General features: G+C 43.7%; 1 protein-coding gene across 1 annotated transcript; it reads right to left on the bottom strand.

The window, feature by feature from the left end:
• Positions 1-2,935: 2,935 nt before the first annotated feature.
• Positions 2,936-4,371, bottom strand: SST (somatostatin). The gene is made up of 2 exons (XM_069472794.1): positions 4,134-4,371; positions 2,936-3,290 (listed from the first exon to the last, which is right to left on the bottom strand). The coding sequence occupies exons 1-2, from the start codon at positions 4,269-4,271 to the stop codon at positions 3,078-3,080; spliced, it is 351 nt and encodes a 116-aa protein (XP_069328895.1). The 5' UTR covers positions 4,272-4,371; the 3' UTR covers positions 2,936-3,077.
• Between the last annotated feature and the right edge of the window lie 6,649 nt (positions 4,372-11,020).

Below are 11,020 nucleotides of genomic sequence, written 5' to 3'. Positions count from 1 at the left end.
AGAGTGCTAGTGAATCTGATTCCCCAGGACTGTGAGCCCCACATTTGGTGGGCAGTTAAGCACCCCTACTGGGACTTTATATAATGGGTAAAGAAAACTTGACTGATTGAAGCTCCCAAAATGAGTGAGTTTGCTAGCCACATGCTTCAATAGTTATTAAAATCATGACTATGTGCTATATCTTTCTGTTGCCACACTAGTATCACCTAGAATAGCCACTAATGTCATTTTCCTGTGCTAACTAAAGCATTAAGGAAGAATGTTGTCACCTAGTAAATAAAGATTTGTTTCACTAGACACTGTAAGTTCATAGGTCATTCATTCTTTCAATGAACACTGAGAAATTGCTATGTGCCAGACACTGTTGAGCTACTGACTAGACCGTACATATGAATCCAACATACATCTATTCAAAGACAGTTTATGCACACTCACGCACTCTCTTACATACACTCATACAACTATAATAAATGGTAGAAAGTGATAAGTAAGCACTGTGGAAAAGCTACCGGTTACATACTCAAGAGAAGGTACATATTCCAATTCAGAACATAAGCAAGAATTTTATGGAGCAAGAAGCATATAATGTGTCTTGAAGGCTGGGTTAGGGTTGGCCTGTGAAAATGACATGAAATAACAAAGGGTAGAAAACATACCATGTGTGAGAACAAAATTGACACCAGTTATAACAGCTAACATTTACTAAGTACTAAGAACTGTAAATATATGGTCTCAGTGAGTCCTTTTAACTGTAAGGGGGGTGGTTCTATTATTTACCTATCTTCAGATGGGAAAATTAAGGCCCAGGAACAAAGAACACCTTTCCCAAGTTCTCCTGTTAAAAGAAATAGCAAACTGCTAAGGACAGCTGAAGCACATGGCTGTAGCAAGGAAGAAGGAAAATATCTAAATGGTTCATTGTGGCTAGATAATAAACAGGCTAGAATGCTAGACTCTTTCAGTGAATGAAACTGAGGAGGAACTCAGACGAACTAAATAGGAAGCAAAAAGTAAGACCCTGTGTATATTTAAAGCAAAACAAAACAGAATAGAACAAAGGTATGCTCTGTATATTATATAAAATGGCCCAAAGCGAACACTCCTTGAGCACCTTTTTCAATGACAAAGTACAACGTGGCAGTCACATCTGAAAGGGATGTGAATGCCCTTTCTAATAAAATCCTCTGCATATCAAGGTGGGACAAGTAGGCCGGAAGGTAGATCACCCTGTTAAAATGTTTTATTCAATTTAAGCTTTAAATAAAAAATGTATATATGTGGGCCCCTGACTACATAATTTTTGCCAATTATTTCTATACTGCTACTGGGAACTGACAACTAAAGATGAGACAACTTAAAATCCCCTGGCACTCAAACATTCTCTACATTGCTCAGAAAACAATTAAATTGTGTTCTCTTCTGTGCTTTAATCATAGTAACGTGATTCTATTACTCCACTGAGTTGGTTGGTAACCAGATGTACATAAAGCATTTAGCACAGACAGGTCCCCTAAGTGGACACGCATTAATTCCTCCCGAAAACTCTTGTAAATAAAAGATGCACCAGAACCTCAAAGGGTGTTCTGTTTTCACAGAGATTAGTAAATTGGCTTGGATTTTTTTCTCTTGTTTGATCAGCTGTTTAGGAATTAACTTCCACTAAGCCAGCCACATTCATATTAAAAATGTGCATTATCTAACACAAATATTTTCTACAAAATATGAAGTTCCTCTTAGATGTTTGTATGTTGCCATTAGTAAGTTTATAATATGAGGATTTATACTGAGTGTACATATTTATATTTGGTTTATAATTTCAGCAGCTATGCAGAAATATGGTTGATAGCTAAAACATATGTCCTCAAAAGGACATCTATTTCAAGTCTCTGTGAGTTAAATTAGCAATGTTTTTATCTCTGTCTTGAGTGGCCCCATTTAGTATGTTGCTATAATAATAATAATAGCTATAATTTATTGAGCTTATTATTTTTTGTGGTTTTGTTGACTCTCATTTTGATAAAATTTTTAAAGACTTGAGATGTCTCCTGCAGTTATTCTGGGTTATGATTTTAAGCTCTAATGCCTTCAGTATAGCATAGCATTCAGTGAGGTAACCCAACACACGTTTATCCTGCAACTCATAGTACCTCCATGCTGAGATCCTATAATAAAAATGATATTCCCCCCTGAGAAAAAACATTTTAGAAGCTTACTTTTAGAACAGAGATAGTTGTTTGGCATTGTTCAGTTAGAGAGGACTGTCAAAGAAGATATAAAAGCAATGGTATTTCTCTAGATAAATGTTCACAGACTAGAAACAAATTCAGAACTTTAGCTGTTTAAGCCACCTTTTCTCCCCAACCACTAAAGGATTTCCCTTCCATTTTTCATATGTTACATATTTTTACATAAACCTGGTGTGTAGTTGGACATTTTGGCCTGCCTACCCATGTATACTCATTTCAATAATTCACATATAATTTTAAATGCATTTAATATATAATTGATGTTTGCGGAAGCTCCTCCCATTAATTATCATTGGATTAAAGTTTGAATACGTGAAATTACCTGCAATTATTTCAATTTGAAATGACCCAAATTATAAGGGTTACCATTTAAAACATAACATTTATTGCAACAGGGAATTTTATTTCTTTTATTTTTTATATATTTATTTTTTAAGAGACAGGATCTCACTCTATTGCCCAGGCTAGACCCAAACTCATGAGTTCAAGCAATCCTCCTGCCTCTACCTCCCAAGAGCTGGGGCTACAGGTGCAAGCCACCACGCCCAGCTTGCCACAGGGAATTTTAAATAGACATCTATGAGCATTGGAGTGCATATCTCAAAGAAAACTGAAACCACCACTCAAGTTTGTCATATATTATTGAACAGAAAGGTTTACTCAATAAGAAATCAAATTCTTGTTTCTCGTAATTTCATCATAATTTTATTTTATATTTACAGTCTTCAATTTCTAATGCAAGGGTCTTGCTGAGGATTTGGGGGATTAGGGAATAGAGAGGGAGCTTGGAGGAGAGGGATCAGAGATCTGATATGCACAATAATAATAAAGCTAACAGGATGTGAAAGTCTTCCAGAAGAAATTCTTGCAGCCAGCTTTGCGTTCTCGGGGGGCCATGGCTGGGTTTGAGTTAGCAGATCTCTGCAGCTCCAGCCTCATTTCATCCTGCTCAGCAGCCTGGGACAAGTCTTCAGGTTCCAGGGCATCGTTCTCCGTCTGGTTGGGTTCAGACAGCAGCTCCGCCAAGAAGTACTTGGCCAGTTCCTGTATAGAGGAGAAGGGAATGGGGGGAGGGAGGGAGGAAGAGGAGGATGGAGAAGAAGATATGGAAAAGCTTAGTTTGAAAAACAGATTTAGTCACACACAAAACCCAGTTTTCACAGCTGTGAACTTTTTGTCACACTTAAAATCAATTAAGAATAAGGGTAGTTGCTATAATCACTAAGTTACACAAAAAGGTTTCAAAAGCTCAAATGTTTCTGCAAGCCTCATGCTTCTGTAGGCTCAACACACACACACACACACACACACACACATACACACGTCATTAAAGCAGTTTTTGCAAAGATAAAGCATGTGCCAACAGTTTAACTCGGTTTCCATATCCTGAGCTACAAACGGGAATTGTTCTTACCGTCTTTACTAAGCAAACTGTGGGTTAACAAGACCTCACAATCGCAAGCATATTGTCTGGTCTGCGGAGTGCCCCTTGCCCTGACCCTGTGGTGTGGAAGGGAGGTACCGCTCGGGAAGGCAGCTGCTTCCGAGGTCCGCATTTCAGCACCGGGGATAGATGCCGTCATCCCTACCGGCTCAGACAACTACCCAGGTCTTGGAATTTTCTTGGAACGCCAAAGAAGAACTTACCTGAACTGTGAACGACTGCCCTGATCAGAAAAAAAGAGGTAAGAGGGAATTCTAGACTTGGAAAGTTTTCTTAAGAACTTTGGAAGCTGAGGGACCCAGAAAAGCACCGAAATGCCTTAGGAGGACCAGCACCGCTTACGTCCCAATCAAGAGGGGCAGAGCAAGGCTAAGGGAGGGCTGGGGGAATCCGGCAGAGGGAGGGGGAAAGAGGGGAAAAAGACTTAGAGGGAGTCTCCTTACCTGCTTCCCTGCGGCAGCAGCCAGGGACTTCTGCAGAAACTGACGGAGTCTGGGGTCCGAGGGCGCGCCGGTGACACTGCCCAGGGCCAGGACGATGGAGAGCGCAGCCAGCGCACACTGAAGGCGGCAGGACAGCATCGCGGCGGCGCCGGGAAAGCCGATCCTTGGTCAAACTCTAGGCGAGAATCCGCAGGCAGCAGCGACGGCTGTGAACCTCGCCACTCCTAAAGCGGCTTGTGTGCTCTCAACCGTCTCACCCCTTTTTAAACTCTCTCTCTGACGTCAGGATAGGAGGCGCCCCCAGATCTCACCAGCGCTTTTACGCACCATTAGCCTCGGAAAATCAATCACAGAAGTGAGGGGAGGAGACAGGATCTAAAGTGGCTTACCTAAAAAAAAAATAATAATAAAATAAAATAAAAGGATTGCACACGCACAGGCACACACGATTCCACACGCTACATTATTTATACAATTTTTTATTTCCCTCCGTGCTACGAGCACATTCCATAATTTCACTCACACACATGCACAGGTGCACACTCAACGACACACAACAGAGGCTATCACACATAGGTGTATACATACAAATGCACCCAGACAACTCCATCTGTCATTCTACTCACACATTTTAGGAGGACTAAACAAATGCAGAAGTGTATGTGTATGGCACGAGGAGATTCAGAATCATTTCTCCAAGAACAGATCTGAGAATGGAATATGAACATTATTAGAACTGACCCACCTCCTTTTCCTCCATTATCTCTGTAAAAAGTCTTGTGGATGAACATGTAATGGGGCTTTGAAGGAACTTCACTCTTCTCTATTCCCGGGGAGAAGGTAACATTGGCTCACCCTCCCTCCCCCTTTCTCAACAACAGAGAAACTTCTGATCTACCTGCAATTCTACTGTGACAAAATATACTGAGAGAGAGAGAGAGAGAAGGCAATCTCAGAGATTATCTAATAAATCTCAGAATTTGAATCATCAAGGCCTGGAAAATCAGTAAATTGCTCTGGTTCACATACTGTACAATTTTTGCAAAGACCAGACCTCCACATTTCAAGACTAGGGTTCTTTTCACTCAACTCTGACTTTTCTAACAGATCCCTGGCCAGTGGGAACAGTGTTAGGTCAAGAAACCCCGGTCTGCACATGCAAAAGTCCAGGAAACCCTGAACATATGTGACCACCATTGTGTGTACATGTGTAGAGAAAGAATCAATAGACTCTTAGTTACATACAGCCCTCCTTGCTCCCTTAAACATAAAAAAAGGTTAAGGAAAGCTGTCGTAGGATTCTGGTTGTAGTCTGGTTAAGTGTTTACCGTCCAGGTCAGAGTTCTGACAGCTTTTTTCAAAATAGTCCCTTATCAAGGAAGAGCCAGCTAATTTCCTGGCATGGCCCAGATAATCCCTTCATCTCCAAAGACTGATATTTTATGAGCTTCAAAAAAATCCAATAGTAGCTAAAGAGATATGCTGCATCACCAGAAACCAAGTGAAGCTTGCATTAGGAATTAGAATATTCTCAATACATAGACCCGGACCACAGTGTTGAGAGGTGGGAGGGGTTGGGAGGTGTCCTGAATGGCTTGGATAATTGTCACTATTTCCTTTCATACCTGTAAGCCAAGGCAAAGAGGAAATGCACAGCAAGAAGTATTAAACCTTCCAGGGCTTTGCAAGTCCAGGCAAGGCTAAGCACAAAGTGGGGTATTAAAACGTCATTCATGTATTGGCATAGTCTAAGAAAGCAATGAATCTGGAGCTGTGGAACCCAACCCTAGAAAATACATGTTATAGTCTCTATACATCCTACGGCTCTCCCTGACTCTTGACTGGGGACTCAGAGGTTAGTTAGGTCAGCACAATTGTCCCAAGGCACCTCCAAATGATTTCGTATCTCGTTTACCCAGGTCTTTGGCAGTCTCATTGAGTAGGAAAGGAGAGTTTTCCTAAAACAGGAGCCAGTCAAAGAAGAAACAGCAGCTCACCATCTTGCTCTGTGCTTTGGCATCTCTTCTCGCTCCCTCCCCAGACTCCAGCTCCTCCCTAGCCTCCCCTGCAAACGTTTTCCTCTCTCCTCTTCTCCTTTTCTGTAACCTTTCTCTGAATTCCTCTCTCAGAATCTTCCTTGTTCAATCTTTCTTTTGTCTTCTCTCTCCCTATCCTCACTCTCTTTTTCTTCCCTCCCTCCCTCAATCCTTTCCTGACTTCTCCACACATCTCCCTCCCTTCTCCCCCTACTTAGCCAGCATCTATCCCAGTCTCTGCCTCTAGGCATCTCTCCCCCTTGCCTCCCTCCTTCTCTTAAACTCATGGTCTCTAGCTGTTTAGGTACCTTTTTGTGAATAGGGAAGTCTGAGTTGCTTCCTTCAGACTCCTGTTGAAGTGCTGAGGCTCTGAATGAGATGAATTCCGGGTTTTGTCTTTGTTTTGTTTTATAGTTTCTGGGTTGTTATGAGTTTAAGAACCACTTAGAAAATGAGCCAGGACAAAAAGAGACATGAATTCTCCCACCTCCACCCATGGCCAATTTTAGCATAAGGGTTGGCTAAACACTACAAATTCTCTAAACTGAGCTTTCTGCAGCCAGCCCCTGGGGCCCCTCTCCCAAGTCCCAAATGCTGGGAGAGGAAAGTGGTTTGTGGCTGTACGAGGTGCCCTATTTCCCAGACCTACCGTGGTCACTAGGAATCACCTCCTCCCATTCTTACAGAGCCCTCTGTGGTGCACAAACCCTTCTCATCCAGCACTTCAAGGCATGTTTCTCCCACCTCACAGAAGTGGAAACTGAGGTCCCGAGAGCTCACACGAGGGCACACAGACAGGGAGTAGCATGGTCAAAGGGATAATGTCACTACACTTTAGAATGCTTCACCCCCCTGGCAGAGCAGTCTGCAGCCAGGATACAAGCTCCCCTAGAAGGCATTCAGGCTTCTTTTGTGTGCAGATCTTCTGGCTGGGATATGATTTCCCATCTCCCCTGTGGAATGTACATTTTGGAGTGACTTCCTGCCAAGATGAGGAATAGAAAGTCATTTTAAAAGAAAACAACATAATCTGCGAGTAGACATAGACATTCAATATTCAGCAATGCAGGGAAGGAAAAAGTGTCTGTACTAGGGGTCAAGAGACCTGGGTTCTAGCCTAGAGTCTAGTCTAGTCTAGTCTCTTGACCCTCTAGTCAAGAGACCTGGTTCTGCTGAAACCAGCTGTGGGACATCCTCTCTGAGCCTTGATTTCCTTGATTACAAGAGAGAAGCTTGATAGGTTATCTTTATGGTTCCTTCCAGCTCTGTTAATTAACAAGTTTGAGTTTGAGGAAATAAAAGGACAAATCAGAGTGTACTGTGGTGGTAAAATGCTGTTACTTTCTCAAAATGAGAGTTTTATATTGGAAAAGAGCCTGGTTTTTATGTAGTAGGAGCGATGAGGCTGGGTGCAGAGGACATTTCGTAGGTGTGTTAGAAAACTTATTCTTGAGTCCTGCTTCTGCTACTGACCTGCCCTTCCCACTCTAGACCTCAGTTCCTCCATCTGTAAAATTGATTCATTCAAAATCTTTCTACAGGTAGTCACTGCGAAGCTACAGTATTTGAGATGCTGATGATATGGCAGAGAACTGGACAAAGTCCCAGTGAGAGAGACAAACAAACACATGAATTAATAGACAGTCAAACATACAAGGGTTAAAACAAGGTACAGAGCATGACGGCAGGGGAAAGACGCCTCTGGGGAGGAGCTCTTTGGGCAGAGACCTGAATGAGGTGAGGGAGCCAGCCCTGCAGTACCTGAATGAGGACAACTGCAATTTATCTGGAAAGACCCTCAGTGCAAAGGACCTGGTGGGGCAGAAGTAGGCTTGGCACATTCAAACAGCAGCAATAAGGCAAGAGGACCCAAACACTGTGGGTAAAGCAGAGAGGCTAGGAGAGGAGGTCAGCAAGGCAGGCAGGGGTCAGGTCACAGACAGCCATAAAAGCCATGGGAGGGAAACCACTGAAGAATTCTGAGCAAGGGACTGACCTGATTTGCTTTTTTTAAGTCTGCTCAGTGGAGACTTAACTGCAGGAGGGCAAGAGCACAAGCAAGCAGATAACTTAGAAGTGTAAGAACCATTTAAGAGAGAAGAGGAGCCAGGACAAAAGGAACACATATGTTCTTTTCAATGCCCTGTGGCTATGCTGGTTGGCTTGTACAAAGGCACTTCAAATCTCCCCAGTATGAGCCCTCTGCTCCCAACCAGAGATCCTATCTCATGTCCCAGGTCCCAAAGCTGGGGGCGGCGGTGGGGGTGGGGGTTGTTACTGTGGATCTTATGCTCTAGATCTCGGTCAGGCAGGACAAGAGGGTGTTTGGGGCTGGGGTGGTAGCCATGAAGAAGGTGAGGACTGGTTAGACTTGAAGTTCGGTTTGAAGTAGAGTGGGCAGGACAGGCTGAAGCTTTGTTTGGCTATCAAGCTAAGGAAATGAAAAGAACTGTTGACAACACCTAGAAAGTCACTGGGACAGTCTCTAAAATGCCTTCAAGTTTCACAAATTCCCGAGAGTGCAGGCAGTGAATTTTTCCCAAAAACTTCTGGATAATTTGCATATAGAAAACACTTTTATTTCCCAGACAGAAGAAAGTGAGGAATGAAGCCAGCGGAGAGAAGCAACATGGAATAGTAGAAAGAGCCAGGGTCTAGGCGTCTGAGGCCCTAACTTAAAGGCTGGGTTTTTTTCCTGCTTAAAATAGGCTGGATGATCCTGGCCTTTTCCAAACAAGATTTAAGAACCAGATCAGACAGTGCCTGGTAACCCATAAAACATCATAGACTATAAAAGCCACTAAGAGGCCTGGACTTTCCTTCCAGACTGGCTTTCGCCAACATCCACAAAGCTTAGGCCAAAATGATGGCTTTGGGAATCAAGTGCAAAGAGCCAGTAAGCTTAACTTTTTCCACTGGGAGGGGTGGGTGATAACTTCTTGCAGTAGTCTCTTATCCATCTCTATCTATTCGCCTTCCCAGCCCAAAAGCTTTAAATGAGTCCCCACGACCAACAGCTCAAATGCAAACACATCAGCCTGACAGTTCATCTCCTCAGACCTGATTTCCTGGTCAGTCTCACTCTGTGTCACTCCTCATCTGCCAGCCATCCTACTCCCTGGAAACACTCGCTCCTCCCTGCACACACCGCGTACTCTCCCACACCCACTTGTACGTGCTGTTCTTTCCTCCTGTGGTATCTGGGACCCATCTCGGCCTGTTTTGATCATTAGCTTATTCTAAGACGTTGCCAAGGGCCTCTCGTTTAGAATCACCGTGGCCCTCTCCTGTGTCCTAACGTGTGCCTTTTGTGCCCCCAGTAGATTCCCTCACAGATCACTGTATGTCTCTGGGCATTGGGAGTCTGTATGCCTCATCCATAAGCCCAGAGGCTCACTGAGGGCAGAACCCTGGTCTCTACCACGTTTGTATCCTCCTTGGAGACGAAAAAATGTTAAGCACAGAGTAGTTGTTGAAAACGATGGTTTAGTAGGAGACAAACTTCTCTATCCTCATGTGTGAGGTCTCTGTGGATTCTGTAAGTAGAACAAGCATTATGGGCCTCAGGTAATGAAGACGATAGCACGTGACACACACGAACACACACCCCACAGCCCTAGGTAGCTAATCCTTTCAGGAACACGTATCTGTTGATCTCTTAGTCATCCCTGAGCTTCAGCACGGGGAAACAATAGCCCTGAACGCTGCTCAAAGTAATTGTCCTTGGAAATTAAGAACTGACTGAAGTTGCCGTGTGAATATGCTAACAGTCACTGTTATATCTGTTAGAAGGCCTAGGGAGGAGACATCCATCAACCACTGAAGTAGGTGTATGTTCCTGGCACACAACAGAAGGGAATGACAACGTTAACTCACCTCTGTGCAGCGTTTCCTGTTGATTAAGTGTGTTAATATCAACCAGACAAGGGCATGGAGGCCTCACGTTATGTAACCAGTGTGTAGCTGGGCTGATGTCAGAGCTCTCTCTAGCGTTCCAGCATTTACTCTCTCAGAGGGAAGGGGAGGGAAGTAAGGAAGTTCTGCTCCCAATTCTTCCAGTTGCCTTTCCTCTTTGTGAGTCCACTTGTCTCTCTAGAAGCTTCTCACTTGTTTCCATGACTTCTGCTCAGGGCTTCCCAGTGAAATGAAATTGAGCAATGTTCTGCCCCGCTATGCCACCCAGAGAATATCTCCCACTTCTCTTTACCTGTTTTCCTTCTTAAAACAAGGGCTTACGCCTGAGGTTTTTCCATGAGCCTGCCCAGAACAGTCAGCATGGAAGGAGCTATCTTGGTCAGACCCCTCTACCTCTGGGTCTGAGAAATGAGTCCAGAAGCCAATGCTCCCATCCCCTGGCACAGTACAGAACAGAGGACCAAGTTCCTTTTCTAGGTGGTCTCGAAACCTCCATTTTTAAACACTATGAAAGAAGCCACAAAAACACAGAATGTCCTGTGGAGTGAAAGACCCTGTAACAGCCTGAATTTCCCCATACTCAAGCATAGAAGTGTTAATCTAAACCAGCAGTTCTTAACCTAGCTCCATACCGGAACTGCCTGAGAAACATTCTAAAAGCTTAGATGCTTGAATCCTAGCTGTAGAGATTCTGATTCATAGGTCTAGGCTGGGCTCAGATCTCTGTATCTTTTAGGAGCTTAATTCTAGTCTGCAGCTGGAGTTCTAACACCCCAGAAAGCCAGAGGGTGACAAACCCCTGCCCACCCTCACTCGCTCTTGCCTCACTTTGCTCTGTTCCTTCTCCCCTCTCCCTTTCATCTTTTTCTTCCTTCTCTCTCTGCTCTTCCTTCTCCCTTTCTTTGTCCTGTCAATCCTCTCTCATCTCTCTGTTTA

This window comes from Eulemur rufifrons, chromosome 7, assembly GCF_041146395.1.
Source record: "Eulemur rufifrons isolate Redbay chromosome 7, OSU_ERuf_1, whole genome shotgun sequence".
NCBI classification, from domain to species: Eukaryota; Metazoa; Chordata; class Mammalia; order Primates; family Lemuridae; genus Eulemur; species Eulemur rufifrons.
This window is presented reverse-complemented; position numbering and strand designations above follow the sequence as displayed.